Source organism: Cinclus cinclus, chromosome 4, assembly GCF_963662255.1.
Source record: "Cinclus cinclus chromosome 4, bCinCin1.1, whole genome shotgun sequence".
NCBI classification, from domain to species: domain Eukaryota; kingdom Metazoa; phylum Chordata; class Aves; order Passeriformes; family Cinclidae; genus Cinclus; species Cinclus cinclus.
The window spans coordinates 38,403,790-38,424,002 of record NC_085049.1 but is presented as its reverse complement, the minus strand read 5'-3'; the positions used below and the strand labels follow the sequence as shown (position 1 = coordinate 38,424,002).

The following is a 20,213-nucleotide window of genomic DNA, read 5'->3' as shown; positions in this document are numbered from 1 at the left end:
AGCAAAGGACCCAGACATATCTTCCTGTCAGCAGCAACAACCAACTACAATGCTAAATATTTTTAAATTAATACATCCACCCTGGGCCCATTGGTCTGAAACACACTCTGAAGGGAAAATCATAGACCTGCAGAGGCTTGTAGAGTTACTGAGTTTTTTTGCTATAATCTAGGGCTGAGATGAAGTTCATTTCCCCAGAGAAGCCCTCAAGGTGCTGTGCTGTGCACTGGTAGCTGGAAAGGTGCTGATAACACACTGGTGTTTTAGCTGCAGCTGAGTAGAACTTGCACAGCATCAGTGCTGTCTCCCTAACTTCCTGACCAGGGGTGGGCAAGATCCCAGGAGGGGACACAACCAGGACAGCTGACCCAAGTTGTCCCAAAGGATATTCCCTATCATGTGGTGTGAGCTCACATATAAAACCTATATAAGGGAAGGAAAGAGGAAGGGGAGGAATTGGTAATTTACAATATTTGCCTTTTGGAGCAACCATGATACACACTGAAGCACTGCTTCCTGGGAAGTGGCTGAAAGTCATTACCAAAATGGAGTAGACAATTAACCCCTCTTTTTCTTTCTCTTTGCTTGTGTGCATGAAAACTTTCGCTTTTGTAAACTGTTTTATCTCAACCTATGAGCTGTTTTCCAGCTTGTTTTCTGTCCCCTGTCCAGCTGGAAGGGGAGAGATAGAACAGCTTGGTGGACATCTGGCATCTAGCCCAAGTCAACCCCCTGTAAGTCCCAAGAAACTCCATAAAAGAAAGGAAAAGAGAGCATTTTGGGTCTTCCCCCATGTTTAAAGAAATCTATGTCACAAACAATATTCTCAGTTTTAATACTGTAAGTTCTTAGTAAGAGCAAAAATATATCAGTAATGCTAATCCCACGTTAAACTCCACAAATTTTTGGAGGGAACAGAGTTTTGCCGAGATAAAATCTTATGATGTTGCAACCCTTTTTCCATGTCTGAGCTCTCACTGCCATTCAAGGACTACAGTGAACTTTTGAAATGGATTCAGTCTTAAAATATACAGCATTAGCAGAGGATTTGTAGTACATTCATGAAACTTCTAAAATTGCCAAATCATTTAGCAATTTCATACAGCGTTTTGTAAATCACTTTGAAAGATCTCTTGCTTTGTAAAAGATTACAAAACATGTAGTTCAGTGAGGCACCTGGACAATGTTTCCAAGACGGGATTAGATATGGCAGCAATGTTTCTACAGTACATAGGACACCCCTTGTGCTTTCATAGCACACAAGGCAGAACAGGAATGTTTTCTTGTTCCAGGGAGAGCAAAATGAGCAGGTCAGAGACATGGCAAATAATTCACCACATTATAAGTGGCCTTCATGTCCTTTAGCAATTTTACCAAGCACAGCCTGTTCTTAAACCCTGAAAGAAGTTAATGAGCTGAAGGACAAAGAAGCCTAATCCAGTGGTTACTAATGCAGACTAACCTCCTACAGCACTGTGCTTTAGCAGCCCAACTTCTTCACTTTGAGATATTCCAAGTCGCAAAACTTTTGAAATTTGCTTGTAACTTATTATCTAGTTGGAGGCCAGCTTTGTAGCTAGTGAGAATCTGAATTGAATTTCAATTTCTTACAAAAAGATTACCTTAACAGTGTAAAAGAGAATATAAGTAACATTGAAAAGGAAGCCATTTGCTCCAGTCCTAGATTGAACTTGTGCAGTGGGGATGACACCACTTTGAATAAAGAAGAACACATTCTCAAGCAATCTAATGGTTGTAAAATATAATATAATAGAAGAGCTCAGCTGGAAGGGGTGTAACAAGGAACACCTAGCGCAGCTATGATGTCTAGTCAGAGACCAGATGATCTAGGACTTTTTCACTGTTACTAAAGCATACAGCAAACTAGATCCAAAGGGTGGCATACTGACAGACTAAGCAGAAACTGTACAAGCAAATCAATTTTCCTCAAAATAAATCATAATATCTGTTTACTATAGTGATAATCTATGCACTAGAAGTAGTTAATAAAATCAGTAGAGGGGAGTAATTTTCTAGTTCTATAATTCTGTTTCCTGAAAAGTAAAATTATTCTACTTTGACTAGCAACCAGCTCTGCAGAACATTGTTTTCTTCAGTGTATTATTAAGGGTAGATGCATTATCCAGCTGTAGGCTGCAAGAGAATCAATGCAGACAACACTCACTAAATAGAGCTTTCCCTTTTACTAACTAGCAAAAAAATCTGTGATTGCTTTCCACTTAAGCTGAATCATAACAAAAAAAAAATTAAAAATGAGATGGGCCTGTCCATTGGAAGAATATTCATGTGATTTTTTTGTTTCTAGAAACAAATGAAAGAAAACACCTTTTATGCAGAAATAATTTTAGTAATATCAAAGCATACAAAAACTATCAGAACAAATGTTAGATAAACAGAAAACTAAAGAGCAATTTTGGCCTCACTGGACAATGCAAATATATATGTGTATAATTGTTCATCCTATATGCTTATTCTGTCCATTCTACTGCTGTCCCAAATGCAGGCATTGCATGTTTAGAGAAGCCTGCAGCTAACAAAGGGTTAAATTATCTTTTACTGACTTGATTTACAGACTAAAGAAAGCTTTGCCCAATTCAGGTTTTTTTTTTAAAACCTCACTTGCCAGTCATGTTTTACAGACAACATTCTACCACTTTGCTTTGGTTGGTATAACATTTTAAAGAATATTTGCTATTCAAACAATTTGCATGAGATGTTTAAAACACAACTGGAATAAAAAGTTAATTTGTCCAAAAGTACAGTCAAAGAGGCTAAAATGATATTTTAGGACCATCAGCTGAAAGCCTTTACTGTATCATAGTCACTTCGAGTGTTGTTAAGTAGTTTTCTACCATCTTCAGCTTTTCTTCAGAAAGCAGGTTTTCTTGCTTCAACTGTTTAATAAGAGCTTCCAAGGACCTGAGTCTCCCCAAAGTTTTTACCTCCTGCATTTCAAGTAAATTTATCTTAGAGTGGAGTTTTGAAATATTTTGCCAAAGGTGATCTCTGTCTGTGTCTTGTCTGCAGTATGAATGCTCAGTCTTCAGTATTTCATTTCTGTCATATTCAATCACTTCTGTCTCCTCTGTCTCAAGAAGCTCTTCATTAGCAGGCAGGAAAGAACAATTTACTCTTTCAGGCTCTTTGGAACTCTCAGCTGGCATAATAATAGCAATGACAGACTCTTCACTTCCACTGAACTGTTCAATAGTTTGTGTGACTGTACTCAGTAAAACTGCATCTTCACTTGTCTGCACTTCACCAGAACAGACCATGTGAGGAATAGAATTTTCAACTGCACAGTCAGTAACCAACCCTAAAGCACTGTTCAGTTTCAGAGATGAATTCAAGTAATTAGGGTCTGTAAACTGCAGGACTGTAGCTGTACAAACTCCTGAATCCTCTGCAGAAGTATGAACACTGGTAGCTTCCATGCTCTGGACTGCTGCTGTCATTAAAACAGGATTAAGCTCATGCACGTACTGCTTAGATGAACTACCAAGAATGACACTGTCTGCCAGAAAGCCACCTTCATTTGCAATCTGCAGGTTTTCAATTTGCAAAGGTTTACTCAGTGCAGTTAAGCAAACCACTTCTGCTTTTTTGTCTACATTTTGTGCAATAACTGAATTTTTCTTTGGTGTACAAGGTTCAAGTGTTACAGATGCTTTCTCTGACACAACATTTGTTTGTTTCTGGTCTTCTTTCTGTACCTGTTGTGGACTGTTCTGAGAAGAATCTTTTTCCTGGAGGAGAAAAAAAAAAACAAACCAAAACCAAAGTCACCACTCTGTAACAAGAAAATCACTGAGCATAAAAAAAAAAATAAATAGGCAAATCTCTTTTCATAGTGTGGCACTGCTAAAGGACTAACATAGATGAGCACTGTTTAAAAATTACGTCAGAGGCCTACGAATTCATGTAAGCATCTTCCAAACTTTGCTTTTGGTCCTAAATGCTAAATTAATATTTTAAAGCTGTAAAAGCAGTAAGAGTGGTTGGTTTTTTAGTTTTGGGGTTTTTTTCTTATTGTGGTTTGGATTTTTTTTTTTTTGTTTTATTGTGGGGATTTTTTTCAAACTTTAGGGAATTGGGACTGTTTTACACAAGATACAGTAATTTAAAATGCATTTGAAGAAAAGCCATTACACAAAGCTAGCATCTTCTCTTACCATCTAAAACATTGTATTAAATATATTAAATGTACACAGTACAAGGTTCTTGCATTAAAGATGATTGTAAACCAGCAATTCAATTCTGCCAACTAAACTTCACAATTTATAAAAATGGAGAACCTTTTTTTTAATAGATAGAAATCTTAGCAGAAAAATACAGCGTTAACAGGACTTTAAACAGAAGTTGATAATGAAAGAGAGACAATTTGAAGCTTATACTTTTTAAGCTACTTTCTTTTCCCTTCCTTCACATAAACTACACCACATGATGACATTTAAGATCAATATACAAATAAGCCTTTAGGTATGTCAGTCAGTGAAACAAAAATTCAAAAATAGTGGGTGTCTTATTTTTTTTCTAGTAGACCTGATTATGAAAATCTGAAGAATTTGTATTTGTGTAAAACTGTGTACATGTTTAGCCTGGGAACTAAAAGAAAAAACAAAAACCATACATAACAAAGAAACAGAAAAAATAAGCAATTTAAACTTTGCTAATTAAATATAGGCCAGGCAAAAACCTCAACCAAACCAACCAACAAAAAAAACCTCAAAAACCCAAACCAACAAAAAATACCCAAAAAACCAGAAAAACAGAAGTCAGGCTGAAGAAATGTATTACAATGAAAGAGATAATTTCAAAGTGCATGTTCCTAAAAGTATGTAAGTAGTCTGAAGCATCCTAAGTACATTAAACATTGTGATTCAGTTTTATATGAAACTTCAGTCTCAAAAGGTCTGGAAAATTTATACTGAAATAGCATTCCTTTTATTACCTTTACTTTTTCAAAGACAATACTTAACATCATGTCAATCTTTGGGATTTCGTGAAAATGAAGCACTTCCGTTTCTTTGTTCTATCGGCAGCTGTAGAAGACTTTCTCAGACTATACATTTTAACTAGACAAACCTCTTACAAAATATATTATGTAAATGTTCCCCAAACACTCATCTAGCAGAACTGCCATTAAAGTTGAAGGAAATGCACCAAGACAAGTCTCAAGATAGTTGCTTGAAGGAAGACTTACTTCTACTGAAAAGCCTCCTTGTCTACCAGTCCCTGCCCTCCTACTTGTAGATCAATATTCAAATAAAAACCCTTGCAAGCTAATTTAGAATGGTTACTGATACTGAAAGGCCAGCAACTATCACTGCTCTTGAGCCATGAACATTCTTTATTTAGAAGAAACAAAATGAAATGTTTTATGAAGAATCATTAAGCGTTTCTGGGAAGACATCCTTCACTTGCTCAATAATACATAAAGCAAGGTGGTGGTGAGCAATATGCAAATACTGCAATTCTGTGCTCTTGGTTTCCAAAGGCAGTTTGGAGCTTCAGCTTCTTGTTCCTCTGCATTTAGTCAGAGACACACTAATCAGAAATTTTTACCCAAAGTAACAACTCTTTTCATATCTTTCTGAATATTCAGTCTATGTAGAAAGTTAAGGTTTGGGGCAAGCAGAGAACTTGGGTCAAGTCAAAAGATACTGCTGATTTGCGAAGGTGGTCACTAAAAGCATATGACTTGGTGTTTAGAAAAGTGCAATGGGAAGAAAGTAATGCCAGATACAGAAGTGAGACTACAGGAAATCAAGTTCACAATATCACAGATACAAAGCACTGGCATCTCTTTTCTTCTGACAGCAGGAAAATGATGGATATATTAAAAATAAGCATAGAAATTACTTTTTCAAACTGGATAAATCTACCTGGGATTTCTCAGATATATATTGCTGGTGCCATAATAATTTAGATAAGCCATTTATATGTTCTTGGCAATTCAACTGCATAAAGAGTTTGTTAGCTTAGTAATTCTACTGTCCACCTTTACAGGTCTACTATGACTGGTCTATGGTCCCATGCAAATCAAAAGAATGAAGAGGTGGGTAAAAGACAACTTTTCTTTGGGTTGAAAACACCTAGCTTATCTGTAACCCCATAGAAACATGGGACAGCAAAGTCCAAATTTACAGGAATGCTGGTGTTACAACAGCAGCACAGGAATGGGAAGGATCTACAGAAGCGGGGGGGGGTGTGTAAAAGGAAAGATATTTCTCGCTAAATTAGCACTGCCACAACTTGCAAGATTTTCTATTTTTGTATTTGAGATTTATCAAGATTGCTTTTCACTCCACAGAGTCAAAAGAGTCTAGACAGCAGTCGCAGATGTTCAAGACAGAGTACTTCATGACTAAAAATAAATTGTTTTGTAAAATTAATTGCCCACATATTTTAGTTTCACCTATGTAGCCTTAAATTAGTCCTTCCATTTCTCCCACATCCAACATGATGACCCAGTGGAAGATAAATACATGCTAGAAGAGAATTAGCATAGGTTTGGTCAAGATTAGGTACCTGTGTAGCACAGTATTTCTATGTAAGCAATAGCATAAGTATGTTGTAGGTTGTCTTTGGCAGCCTAGAGTCCTGAGGTTGAAGGTTAGGGACTGGAAGGAGAAATATGTAGTTTGAAACTAATACATTCCAAAGCCAGTATTTCTGTACAGTTAATAAAATACTTTAACTGAACATTAAAATATTAAGAGTAATTGCATTAAAGAAAGCTTAGACTCATAATACTCTCATATGAAATTTAACATTTTCTATAGTAAATGTTTCTGTAATTTCCAGTTGGAAAAAAGATACTGAACCTCCACGTAAAATAGGGGAAATTGTTCTTTCTTTACATTATGGAATCACATACCTGTTTTGTGTCAGTCCTGCTGACAAACTGTTTTGATGGACAGGAATTCTATTTTAAATATGATTATCTGACAGATTAGAAAACCTGTATTACACCAATAGTTGTTTAACTTTGTACTATGAAACAACAAAAAACAAACAAAAAAAACAAAACAAAACACAAAAAAAAAGCAGGTTGAAATAGATTACCTCATCATCTGTGGAAGAGAAAATAGTTGGAACAGCAGTATTTTTCAAGTACCGTATCCCCCATCGCACATCCAGGGAATCGGGGGTAAAATGATCACTGCAGAGGAGCTGGTGCTTACTTGGAGTCCATGAATCTCGCTTCATATTCCGCAACCATTTCTCAAGTCTCTCTTTATCATGGAGTGGAAATCTTTTAAAGCAGTTGAAAAGACAAGCAAGAAAATACACAAAAACCCTGTTACTGTTGTCTTTGTTTTAAATAAGAATATCTCATTGTTACTTAGAAGGTAGCCTTCCTTTAGAAAAGATTAAAATAATCTTTTTTCAAAAATTTTAAGTATTAAATGTTAATCTCGATGTCATATATATGTTAATCCAATCATTATCCCATTTATTTCTAATTGGGTATTTGCTCTGGTGTTCAGAAGAAGAATTTTTGATTTCTGCTAGCCAAGGGTTTCAGAATCCATTGCCAAGATGTTTTGAAAAGTTTGATCATACAGCACTTGCTCAGAAAGCAGCTCTGCTGAAGGGAGATGAAATACTGATATATAATTTAAAGAAAGCTAATACTGGTCCTCATTTTATGAATAGTATTTCTAGGGCTTATTTGTCTTTCTAGACACAACTAGTATTTTCATCTTAACAGAGAAATAATCCATGCCTCTCTTTGGATTATCAGATAATAATTTGGCAATGTGAATATTTCCAATACAGGGTTTAAATTTTGTTCAAAAAGTAAATGCATGCAGATTCAAAGCATTTCTATATTTTGTGTTTCAGCAATTAAACTTTCTCACAGTGTTAAGAGCCTACATCATATTTTATAATCTAGAATTAACTTTTCAATCCTCTAACCTACTTAAAAAGGAAAAATATGAGTATACATCTTCATAGAAAAAAACCCTGACTTTAAAAATACATGCAAATGGTCAGACAATTACATCAGAAAAGAGAACTAAATTAAAAGGAAAGTGTGTGAAGATATGTAATTTACTTAATGAATTGCAATACACAAATTAAAGGGAAATTAAAGGCTCATTATGATGCATGCACTATCAAGAAGTGATGGTAATGGGAACAAGAACATTCAGGCCACTCTTGTCTCACACAGTATCAAGGTATTTGAAATGTGCTTCTATGTTTCTCTGGTGCATGTCAATTTTATTTTAACTCTTGCTTATAACCACATATTATACATAAACCAGAAAATGAATTCTGAGCACTGTTAAGTGACTACTGTTCAGAAATCAATATTCCTGAGAATCATGTGCAATAATAATTACAAAGGAAAAATCTCCACTTTTGTGATCCCACCCTCAAATCCCTGAAGCTGAAGGTTTCTTCCAAAAGCCACACACAGTAATGCTCTTATGCAGGCCCAATGTTCCAAGACTGCAAACTCAGGTGATTTTGAGAAAAAGACAGCTGAAATTCACAGCATAAAGGTGCAAATCTTTACCCCTTCCCTAATCTTTTGAATCTGTTGCCACGTAAGTCTTCAAATTACCAAGGAAACAGAGCAAACTTTTGATGCATGCAGCTCTGTGTATCTGCAGGAATGCAAGGAATAATGCTGGTAAGAACACAGTAACGTCTGAAAGACAAGTTAAAGGTTCAGGCTTTTCAACTCCTGTCTGCTTAGATCATGTACAACCAGCAGCAGCATTGCATGTATGCTAGAACATGCTCCTCTGTAACACAGCCTAGCCTGGATGCTACTTCAGAGGTCCGAAAAAGTCTCTCAGGAAGACGATGGCTTCCTTTTATTGAAGGTCATGTCAACAATCACACCCTCTCAAAGAATGCCTTGAGAACACTTGCTCCGACTGCAGGTACCCTCACAACACAGGACCCACTGCTCTACCCAGACTCAACCAGCTTCAGATGGAAAACAAAATAATCTGTAGCAAAAGCAGAAACAATCTGATAGTTAGTATTTTAGCTTAAAGGCAACTTTGCTAAAACCTGCTCATGCTTCAACACCCCCTCATGCTTCAACACCCCCTCACTAATCAACAGAATCTGCTCTCTGGCATAAACAAGACACAAAAAATAGGGAAATGTAAAGAGGAAGTGGACACAATTTATACAGCAGCTGCCATCACTACACAAGTCAGAGAAGTGAAGAAATAAAATGAAGGGCAGTTAGCCCAGTTGAGATTAGGTGACAAAAGATTTGGAAGGGGCTCAGACCCCAACCACACAGCAGCAGAGGACTTCCTCGGTGGCGGTAGGACGCAAGGGAACAAAGCTTGCAATTCATGTCAGTAGTAGTTGTTGATACAAGGCAAGAGAAACGTATAAATCAAACCTCAGCACCCCTTCTACAGGAGCATGAAACTCAGAATGCAGCACAACTCAAAGACTAGATAAAACAGGTAAGTTTTGGCAACCATCTCCATACTGATGCCATATATTTGAATATAAACATGTCTCCGTGCTCAAACTTCTTTTAATTATCCATGTGACACTCACACTCTCTAAAGCATAAGGGAAAAATATTTTCATGATTGTTTTATGATGCATTCCATATTAAAAATGTGCCAGGGAAGTAAGGTTTCCTTCAATCAAAAACAAAATTTCTTTCAAAGCAGTCTTTCCTGTAGGTCTTCCTACACAGCCTTTCTGATCTTGGAATAACTATGACCAAACAGAAACTGAAAGAAAACTTAGTCTGAGGTACAAATTTTACCAAAATAGATGTTGAGAACAGTTTTGAAATTTATTTTCCAAAATCTTCTTAAGCTGTTTCTGTTGACAAACAGTTTCATACTTTTATTCTACACAAGTACATTTAGTTACCTGCGCTATGCTTCTCTCAGGATTGTGAAACACTGTTTATAACTCACCATCCTGGGAAGCGACAGCCAGGTAATCACAACAGTTCAGAGGTTACTGCAGGCCTGGGATGGCAACTGGTCCATGCAGGGTCTGGACAGTACGATGTCCAGTACCATAAACTGTTTTTTGGCAAACGAGGTAGCTAAGTTCCAGCTAACTCAGCTGCTTCAAAACAACCAGCAGTGCCTCTGTTCATACCGCAGGTAAGGTAATAATTCTAGTGGGAAAGTTTAATTTTAAGGAATTATATATGTTTACTTGCTTACTCTTCGCCTGGCATGTTAACTGTCATATACAAGACGCTTCCCTATTAAGCCAAAGCTTTCACTACTGCCTGCCCTGCTGGAACATCACTTCCACAGAGGCAGCAGCGAAACGGAGTCAGAAGTGCAAATTTTATTTTTCAGTCCAATCTCCTTGCTCTTCACTTCACGGACCCTTCGCAGCTATTCCAGAGTCCTTAGACGCTGCCGTATCACCGCCGCCTCCCCAAGCTCCGTCCGTCTTGTGCGAGGGACGCTGTGTGTGACTACGCCCCAGCTGCCCACTCTTCATTCCCTATACCTTCCCTTCGCCCAGGGGGTCAGCGTTGTTTCCCTCCAGCCTCCCGGGACCAGGAGGGGTTCCAAAGCGACCACCAGCGTGGTCGACCCGCTGCGTTGAGTCTTTCGGCCATTTACTTCCGCGGTGGGGCTCACTACCACCCCTACGGCCAGCGCTCACCCAGACCCTGCCCCGCTCCGCGGCCACTCACGGGTAGAAGCTGAGCTTGCGGTGGTCCTTGGCGCTCTGGCCGCCGCGGTTCTTGCAGCGGGTGGCGGCGCAGTACCGCGGCATGGCGGGCACCGAGCACCGGGCGGGTACGGGCGGGTACGGCCGGGCGGGCTGGGCTGGGCCGGGCTGGGCCGGGCCGGGCTGAGCACGGCTGGGCTGGGCCGGGCTGAGCAGGGCTGGGCTGGGCCGGGCCGGGCCGGGTCAGGTCAGGTCAGGTCAGGTCAGGTCAGGTCGAGTCGAGTCGAGTCGAGTCGAGTCGAGTCGAGTCGAGTCGAGTCGAGTCGAGTCGAGTCGGGCCGGGCCGGGCCGGGCCGGGCCGGGGGCGGCACCGCCTGCTCACAGCGCCCCCAGCGGCGGGTGGCGGCGGCGCCCCGGTTGCGACCTCCCTCGTGCACCGCGTCACGTGCGCCCGGGCGACCAATGGCGCAGCGCTTCGTGTAGGAACCGCGGGGGGCCGGACTGCGCGAGCGCCGGGCGGGCAGAACGGCGGCGCTGCTGCTGCTGCTGCTGAGGGGCGGCGGAGGAGCGGGGCTGGTGCTGAGGTGAGCACGGCGGAGAAGGGCCGCCGCCGGGGGAGGGCTCGGAGAAAGTGGAAGGTTGCTGCTGAAGTGGGCGGATTGAAGGAGGACACAGGGGGGTCGGGAGGGGGAGGGTATTGGGAAGCTTGAGGCAGCGTGGGAAACTAGGCGCGGGGGGGGGCGGGCTTAGAGAGGGGCCACTGAGGTTCGGTCCGGAGCGTTTATTTGGAATTTAGGCCTCTCTGGGTCATGCTGCCGTGGTGTTTGCCAGCCTGGCTGCTCTGGAGGTGGGACAGCGTTGCTCAGTGTGGCTGTGAGCGGCTGCCCTGCTCTGGCCTGGCCGCGCCCTGCCCGATGGTGCGATCCGACTCCAGTGAGGTCTTCAGGGATCTGAAGAGCCAGGGCGGTGCCAGGTGATTCCTTCGTTTCTCTGCGCTCTAGGGAAAGAGTCAGGAGCCTTCTACTCTAGTTGCTTTCGAGTCAATATAGGAGAGGCTGGAACAAGTACAAGCCCCTCAGTTTGACAGACTTGCTTGTAGCTGCTTGAGGACTGGAAGACTTGCTTACTCATCAGATTAATCGTGGTAGTAGAACTAAGGGAAGACCTCGGTAACTTTAGTACTGTTAGGAGGTTGTTTGCAGAGATAATTATAGGATATGAGCATTCCACAGGTTAGTGTATAGCAATTCTGTAATGAAAGCAGTAGCAGAATGCTAGTGATGTTCTCTGAATACGTGAGGGTTTGCATATAAGCAAAGTTTATCCAAGATTTTGGTTAATTACTTTCAAAGAAGAATGGAATAGGGTATTTGTATTGCAAGATGAAGTAGCTTCTTATTTTCTAAATCTGACAGATTTTATTTTAGGTACATTATCCCCCAACATCACTTCATTGGGCAGCTATTGATAAATGTTGATAAACTAATGAAGAACCGATTGTTATCACCTCTGAAGTGCTCTGGAATAAGTACTTCTTCTGCAAAGATAACTAGCAGTTGAGATCTGTACCTGCTCACCCAACAGAGTTAAATAGTTGATATGTGGCATAAGGTTTCTTACTTCATTGACAGATGCACCTAAATAAAGTGTAGCTCTTCATAATTATTAGAAGAGCTCATTATGGGATGAGCTTAATGTACACAGAATTTCGTGAATTCTGGAATGTGGTTTAAGTAGCAACTTGCCTGACCCTTTTTGATTGAGAAACAGAGGATGAAGAGGTGTAAGCAAAATAGTATTTAAAAGAGACTTTATTTTGAAAAGAATTGTAAAAATTGTTAGGAATGGTAATTGACAGTAGCAACACTAAGATACTAACAGCATCTAAAATAGGTGTTTTCTAAAAAGTAAATTGAATAATTGACAGTATCTAAATATAAGACTTGCTCTCTCTGATGACCCTATGAAGTTTAAAATGCTGCTTACAGTGGAGTTTTATTTGTGTTTGGTTTTCATATCATCTTAAATTTGAGTTTGATTGATTTGTCCAAGGGCAGCATTAAATCTGTGTTTGCTAGTTTAAAAAACAGTGAAACTTAAATGCTGTGGTTTCTTTGTATGCTTAGAAATCAAATATAGCAAAGAACTTCATTACAGAATTCCTAATGTAAAGAGCTGTAGAAAAAGAAAAATTCAGGTGTATTTTGCTATCAAGAATAATACAAGTTGAAATAGTTAGCTGGAGCAGAAAACCTGAAAGGATTAACTTGATGATCCTATGAGTTATGAAAGAGGGGGTTTTTTCTCTTAATGAGGGACTTGAACTATTCCTTTTAGCTCTTCTCAGTGTTCAGTAGTAGAAGCAGGGTGCTTGACCTTAAGTGAATGCAGCAGCTGATTATACAAGCATGATGCAGATGTGGATTAATGAAGCAAATAAAAACAATCACTTGTGTGAGGTGAACACATAAGTGTGCATCTATAAAGTACAAACAGGAAGAAAGCCCCAAAAGTGTGGTAGTTCTTAGTGCCCAAGTGGTAAAGCTTCAGGTTAGTGAAATGGTGAGAGAGGATATGTGGGAGAACTTTGTACTAAAAACATGTCTGATATTGTTCATGAAGAATACTGGAAAGAGCTGTCCACTTGGTATCTAAGTACGCTGATCAAAATACAGTTTGTTTCAACTGCTGCCCCTTAACACTTGATATCATGCAGGCTGCTGGCCAAATAGATGCTTAAGAGGGCATGGGTAGATTAATCTTGCAAGCCTTTTGCTCTCATCTCGCAGCATTCATTTTAGCCCCCTGACTTACCTATGAGAAATTATATTATTTTTTTCCATTTTTGGTTCTTGCATTTTAATTTTCTTTAGTGGGTATTAACTTCAGGTAAATGCTTGATTTTCATATGTATCAGATATTCAAAGGTTTTGAATTCTGCCTGAAAAATACTGGGTCCCATGCTGCCTGGTAAAAGTATTCTGCATTTAATGGTGCTCAGACTGTAAGTTCATTTATTCAGCTTTGAGGAAAGTAACACCAGTCGTCTCTGAGCTATTCCTACGTTACATTCAAATCAGCGTAATTGGGTGGGAGGGGCACATTTCATCTGGAATGTTCAGGGTCTTGTCGTAAATCCTTCTGGTCAGGTGTCAGCCAGCATTCTGTCTTTGGACATTTGCCTTTCTGCACTCTGTGTTTTAAATACAATATGCACGGGCATGTTATCTGTTCTTACCTTCTGGTAGGAACAGCTCACCCTGTCCTTCATGAAAATCATGAGACATCATGTGGGTATGTGGAACTGTTTCTTAAATAATTTATATATGCCACAATTTTCCCCTAAGTTCTCATATAATTGTTTCAAAATATTGTCATTTTGATAGATGTGTTGTTGCAAAAAAGTTGTTGGTTTTAATTATTGTTGAAGCTACTTGTGTTGTATAAAAGACTTTTTTTTGCCTTCAGTTCCAACACTGAGGGTTTGGTATGTAAACCTTTCTATGCAGTGGCATTCATCAGATGAATTCTTGGTAGGTGTTTTCTTTCATAATGCAGTCTGATATGTGGATGTGCTAAGCCAGCCTATTGTTGAATAAAGGGAAATGTGCTTCATTTGGCTGAACTCTGGAAATGAATGATCTGCTCTTTATCATGTTCTCCTTAGGTTGGTTAAATAAACGGAAGCTGAGCACAAGTGTCTGATAGTCTTATTTTCCTGCACCTCACAGTCACCTCTAGGCCAGCTGTGTTTTCAGGCTCCTGTTGTTGCACCAGCTAATCAGTGAATTGGTTTCCAGTAGAGAGTTGGTATTTGTAGCCTGTGCTTAATTTAGAGCTGCTGTGTTTGTGCAGCAGAACTCAAGCATTAATGTAAAGCTAGTTCAGGTATGGCAGTGTGAAACCTTAGATGCGATGAAATGTGCTGTGTATTTACTTTTGCAACTTTGTATGATGATGATCAGTTAAGTGTAAGACGAAGATGAACACTAAGGTAATTGTTATGCATGTGAAGTGTCACTTTGCAGTATTTTCACGTACATATCCTGTGAATGTGAAAACAAACAGTGTAATGGAGTTTGACAGGTGTAAAACAGTGCGCTTACAAGTCTGTCACTGACTCCTGAAACATACTGGTCTTCCTCGGCTGGCCTACAGTTGTAACTAAGTTGTTGTGGAATGTAAAATAGCTCGTTCTTCAAGTATATTTCCTTTTCTTTTTAGGAACTGGAGAAATGGCCACTACACAATCTGTCTTCACATTTGCTCTCTGCATTTTAATGATAACTGAATTAATACTGGCCACGGAGAGCTATTATGATATCTTGGGAGTTCCAAAAAATGCATCTGACCGCCAGATTAAGAAGGCATTTCACAAGTTGGCTATGAAATACCACCCAGACAAAAATAAGAGTCCCGGAGCAGAAGCAAAATTTAGAGAAATTGCTGAAGGTAATATACACTATCTTTTGTCTTAATAATTTGATACATGTCTTGTATCTATAACCTAAGTGCATTTTGTTTTTACTGAAGAAGAGGTATAAAGGTGTCTTTTCTTAATTCCACATAAGACCTGTCAAATGTCCAGCATCGAAATCTGAGTTGTTTCTGTGTTCTTGCACATAGGAAGGCCTTTTACACGGCTTACGCATTTCTGCTTGTTAGGCTTTTGGCATATTCCTCTTATCACAAAAAATACTTGGTGGTAGGACAGCTTTAGCCCTAGGAGGTTAATTGTTATCTTTTGGTCTGTTCTGTAAGATCCAGGTCAGGATTACTACCAGGGCTTCAGGAGGCCTAACAGCAACCTTGCAGTAACTATGGGGAGATTATAGGAAAACACATAGCAGGGTGCTTCAGTGGTTCATGATGGGAATACAATAGAGAACAGGTGCAAGAGGTTCAAGCGGTTACGAGGAAAAACTTTTTCACCTTCAGGATAATGGCTGGATTTGATGATCTTGGAGATATTTTCCAGTCTTAACAATTCTGTGATTCTACAGGCTAGTGTTAGAACAGATTGCCTAGAGAGGTTGTGCAGCTCCAACCTTGGACACTTATCAGGAATGTCTGGGTATAGTGCTGACTAACCTAGTCTGATCTCATAACTGACCCTACCCTGAGCAGGAGGTTAGAGTAGAAGCTGAGGTCATGTCTAACTTGGAACTATCCTGTGATCCTACGAATATACCACTTATAAGTATTGTGTGATAAAATAAAATGGTGCAAATGGATAACCAAGAACAGAAAGACTTGCTGAAAAATAAGGTATACCCACTTCTGTTCCCTGTAGACTCAGATATAAGATCGATCCATCTGTGTAGTTCTCCTTACTAAGCTAAATGGGATTTCTTGGCTTTTACCTTCTTGTCTGTAGTAATATAAGGAAAGGGAGTGACAACCTTGTTAGATACTTAATTCAGTTGTTAGCACCTACTACAGGAGGTAATAGGAACTCTTAAATGTTGACTTATATAGAATAATTGAAAGTCTTTGGCAGGTAAGAAAATGAGTGTTTAAAATACTTAGTTATCAGTACGGGTATATTTTCTAGCAGGGTTTCTACTTTGGAATACCAGTAGCTGTAGTTCTAAACCAAAGCTTGGAGGGAAATCTAATTTCATTTTGGGTATATCCAGTCACAAAATCTAGGTTTATTGCTGAACTTCCAAAAAAATGAGAACTGGCACATAGTGAAATTAATTTTCTTTATCTCCTTCATGTATGTTGTTGCTTGGTTCTAGCTGGTGTAGCTAGAACTTGCTGACTGGCAAGTAGCTTTGCAGACATTGCCCTGTGTTTCTGTGATAGCAGTGCAGCAGATCCTTTGTCTTGTTAGATAGAGCTTCTAACTCATCCTTCTTACTTCAGCCTTTCTCATCACCACCTCTCATTGTTATTTTCTTTCAAATATTTTATTTGATTTACTAATATTTATTGGTAATTAAACTGTGTTGTATTATGTATATCCTGTCCTCATAATATAGCTGTGTTTGTTTATTATTGCAAGTAGCTATTTTGAGGCAGGTTATTTTGGTTTGGAGAAAAGTGAATAAATACTGAGCTTGATTTGGCGTGAACATTGAATGAAAGTGTTGTTTGAAATTTGTTCATTTCAGGAAGAGTGGGAGAGAAGGCTGCTGTTCTTTGTATTTGTGTATGGTTTGCTTTTTTTCTATTTTTCTAAATGGAAATGAACTGTATCTTTTTTTTTAACTTAAATAGCATATGAAACATTGTCGGATGAGAATAAACGAAGAGAATACGATCAGCTTGGCCGTCATGGAGGAAAAGGAAGTCATGGAAGCCCTTTCCATCAGTCATTTAATTTCAACTTTGACGATCTGTTCAAAGACTTTGACCTATTTAGTCAAAACTCGCGGTCAAAAAAGCACTTTGAAAATCACTTCCGAAGTCATCGGGATGCTCATAATCGGCAAAGACGTTCTTTCCAAGAGTTTTCTTTTGGAGGTGGACTGTTCGATGATGTGTTTGAAAATATGGAAAAGATGTTTTCATTCAGTGACTTTGAAAATGCACACAGACACGCGGTGCGAACTGATGCCAGGTTTCATGGATCCAGCAAGCACTGCAGGACTGTCACTCAGAGACGAGGAAACATGGTTACCACATACACTGACTGTTCTGGACAATAATGTTTCTTGTCTTCTAAACTTTTATTCTTTTCTCAACAGCTTAATAACCTTTCTTGATTTTGTGCTAACATGGAAGAAATTTTCTGAACTGTGTTTTCTAAAAAACACTTAAGCTACTATAAAGAAGTTGTAGATTAAACTAATCTTCAGAATAGAAACAGTATGCTGTTGGGAAGTAAATGTGTCAACAGCTGCTTAGAATGGGAGAGAAATAATCTCATGTGATAGAAAAGATTATATATATTTCAATTTAGTAAAACTTTTCCTAAATTTGACCACAAGATATGTTTCATTTCAGAAACGTATTACAATTTTTTTTCATACAAGCCAGTTCAGGATTGATTGAATTACTGGTGTGTGGATTGAAGCAGAGGAGGTACTTCAATTTTGATGTGCTACCTTTTTTTAATAATTTCTTTCCAAGTTTGCACTTGCAATTTTTGCCTGATACAGATTTACAGTGCAAATTACAAAATTTACACAAAATAGAAGCATGATTTCCCTGGGTCTTTGTTACTCTCTCTAGCATTGCGAAAGTATTATTAAAACCCTTACTTTTTGAATTTGGAAAAGAGTGAGGGAATACATTAATGAAGTGAGTGATGTAGGATTTAGTTTTATTTCTGAATTGGCCTGAAGGGATCTTAGGATTTGAATAACCCTTGACTTATTTAGATGATATAGGGATATTCATGTACATAAGTTTGTGTGCACACAAGGTTTTTGTTTTGTTGTTTTTTTTTTTTCCCTCCTATAATACAAATATCTCTCAAACAAGGTTTGGAAGGGCACACCCAAAACACTTGTGTTTTATGCTTGCTATATTACCACGTGTGCAATGTACATTATATAACTCACTTTATTGAGCTAAACTACCCCTCTGAGATATTGCGAACTTCAATAAGATAAGCTTGCCTACAGATTTGTGGTGTTCCTGAAAGGGTCTAAGTAAAAGCTACAGTGTTTATATTGACAGATTTATTGCCTGTCAGCAAGAATTTTTCAGCATTGTTATTTGAAAGGTAAATTCTTAGCCTAGCAATGGAGTACAAGTGAAAATTACAATCCTTGTATTCATCCAATGCCTTGTGGGGCTGGAAACTGCTAATAAGGGCAGTACTAATGGGTATTGATTTTAGCACCATGGAAGCCCACAACCAGTGTAAACTACTTAAAACTAAAAAGGAAGAAAAAAAAAGCCACCAGAAAATGCCACACAACAAAACCCCCAAATACTTTAGCCGATGTCAATCAAAAAGTTCTGTTCTAACTCTTAACTAGTCATACAGGCTAAGTTTGTTAAATTGGCTGTCCCTTTAGAGCTGGGAGGTAGGAATTTACCTTTCAGGTTGATTGCATGAGCAGAATAAGCATTTTAACTAGCAGTGTTCTAAACAGGCTTTGAGTTTTTAAAATCGTTATTGAGAGATTTAACCCGTTGCTTCTTGGATGGATATTGAAAGCTGCCTATTTGCTAAGGAACTTTCACCTTCCCCTCAAGCGTACATATTATTGCTTGTTCAGTTTTCATTTCCTAATCCTTGGAATGGATGTTGTATTAAGTGCTTTTCCTTTTCTGTGTTCTTATTTATTAATAGACTAATACCTCATATATGGTCTTTATTAAAAGCCAGTAATTTGTGCAACATTATCGGAATGTGCAATATTCTTGTAGTAGGAAAAGTGCTGGATTGAGTGTGTTTTTTTTCGCCCTTTTTCTGTGTACGTAGAGATTTTTTTCTTCTGTATAATTTAATATATGATTCAAGCAAAAGTTCTACTTGGTGTAGATTTCTGCATTTATTTTCTTTAACATACTTCATTAGTCCTGTGCATGAATCAAACTATCTGTACAATTCCTATCATATGGGCATTTATGAGAACAAAGTATTTACTTAAAGTTATGTATTACTTTTTCTCACAAAGAGTAAGTGTTAAACATGAGAGTGTTTGTGAATGTTCTTTGGCGGGAGGCAACTCTAGAAGTGGGATGCAAAGGTAAAATATTAATGCCTTTCTTAGGGTAATGAATATTTTCTTAATTAAAAAAGAAATTGGAAATAGTAGAATGAGCAATCCACTTAGGTCCCTTCTGGAGCTCTGAATTAGAGGGAATGAAAGGTAAAATAAATACCGTAAATTGTAGGAAAACACATTTCACCCCAAGAACTCAAGCAGTTTGTGACTGTGCAAGTTAACAATCTTTTGAGCTAAACTTTTAGGTGAAGATAAGGGTCCTAGCTACTTCTAGAGCAGTTTCATCTCTTTAAGAATGCTCCAAACTTAGTACAATGTGTACTTGTTTTCCTGATCTCTTTAAAGTGAGTATAAAACTGAAAAGAAGACCAGTAGCGTTGGTATGTTTTAGCTGATCCACCTTAAAAAAAACTTCTGCCTAGTCTATTTTAACTTGACTTCACATTATTTCTCTTAATTACTTGTCATGGCAGAAAAAAATGCTTTCCATTATTTCTATGGCTTCCCCAAGTCACCTTTCTGGTTGTGTTGTCAATCCAAAGGAAATTTTGTCATGAGTATTGCAGAAATCAACATATGGCTGTCGCTGTGGTTTTCTATGATGGGTTTGCTTTGAATAGACTTCAGCTGGGGTAATTCAGGCAGGCTTTCCTCAGCCAAGAGTCTTCACTTCCATGGCCCTCAGAACACAAGCTTGCAAAACATGTTGTGCTTCTCACTCATTCGGAGCTCTTTCACATTCTTTCCCTATTTATAGTGTTTGCTTCATGGCAGGCTCCAGCGGAAGTCCTGGTATAACATTGTGACACCTCCGACTGCAGAGTTTCTTAAGTGCCATCTTTGATCTCTCTTTGAATCTTATGAAAATACTCAACAAAACTAGTTTTTGTTAGATAAGGGTGAAAAATAAAATCC

The 20,213-nt window shown here is 38.8% G+C and overlaps 2 protein-coding genes across 3 annotated transcripts; one reads left to right on the top strand and one right to left on the bottom strand.

Annotated features, from left to right (window-relative positions):
* Positions 1–1,653: 1,653 nt before the first annotated feature.
* THAP5 (THAP domain containing 5) lies at positions 1,654–10,770 on the bottom strand. Its single transcript, XM_062491934.1, has 3 exons — positions 10,688–10,770; positions 7,090–7,279; positions 1,654–3,767 (listed from the first exon to the last, which is right to left on the bottom strand). The coding sequence occupies exons 1-3, from the start codon at positions 10,768–10,770 to the stop codon at positions 2,829–2,831; spliced, it is 1,212 nt and encodes a 403-aa protein (XP_062347918.1). The 3' UTR covers positions 1,654–2,828.
* A 415-nt stretch (positions 10,771–11,185) lies between these two features.
* Positions 11,186–19,265, top strand: DNAJB9 (DnaJ heat shock protein family (Hsp40) member B9). 2 transcript variants are annotated; one of them, XM_062491932.1, is made up of 3 exons: positions 11,186–11,249; positions 14,890–15,117; positions 16,891–19,265. In XM_062491932.1, the coding sequence occupies exons 2-3, from the start codon at positions 14,901–14,903 to the stop codon at positions 17,319–17,321; spliced, it is 648 nt and encodes a 215-aa protein (XP_062347916.1). In that variant the 5' UTR covers positions 11,186–11,249; positions 14,890–14,900; the 3' UTR covers positions 17,322–19,265. The 2 variants fall into 2 exon arrangements, with proteins under 2 accessions (XP_062347916.1, XP_062347917.1); XM_062491933.1 differs by lacking the exon at positions 11,186–11,249 and adding an exon at positions 11,606–11,638.
* Positions 19,266–20,213: the final 948 nt, after the last annotated feature.

Bases quoted from the DNA above. Each gene is read 5' to 3' on its own strand.
- THAP5 (XM_062491934.1), bottom strand. From the start codon at position 10,770: ATGCCGCGGTACTGCGCCGCCACCCGCTGCAAGAACCGCGGCGGCCAG. The intron at 7,280-10,687 runs GTGAGTGGCCGC...CTGCTTTAAAAG, and splicing joins CGCAAGCTCAGCTTCTACCC to ATTTCCACTCCATGATAAAG. The intron at 3,768-7,089 runs GTAATCTATTTC...TTTCTCCTCCAG, and splicing joins TCTCTTCCACAGATGATGAG to GAAAAAGATTCTTCTCAGAA.
- DNAJB9 (XM_062491932.1), top strand. From the start codon at position 14,901: ATGGCCACTACACAATCTGTCTTCACATTTGCTCTCTGCATTTTAATG. The intron at 15,118-16,890 runs GTAATATACACT...TAACTTAAATAG, and splicing joins ATTTAGAGAAATTGCTGAAG to CATATGAAACATTGTCGGAT.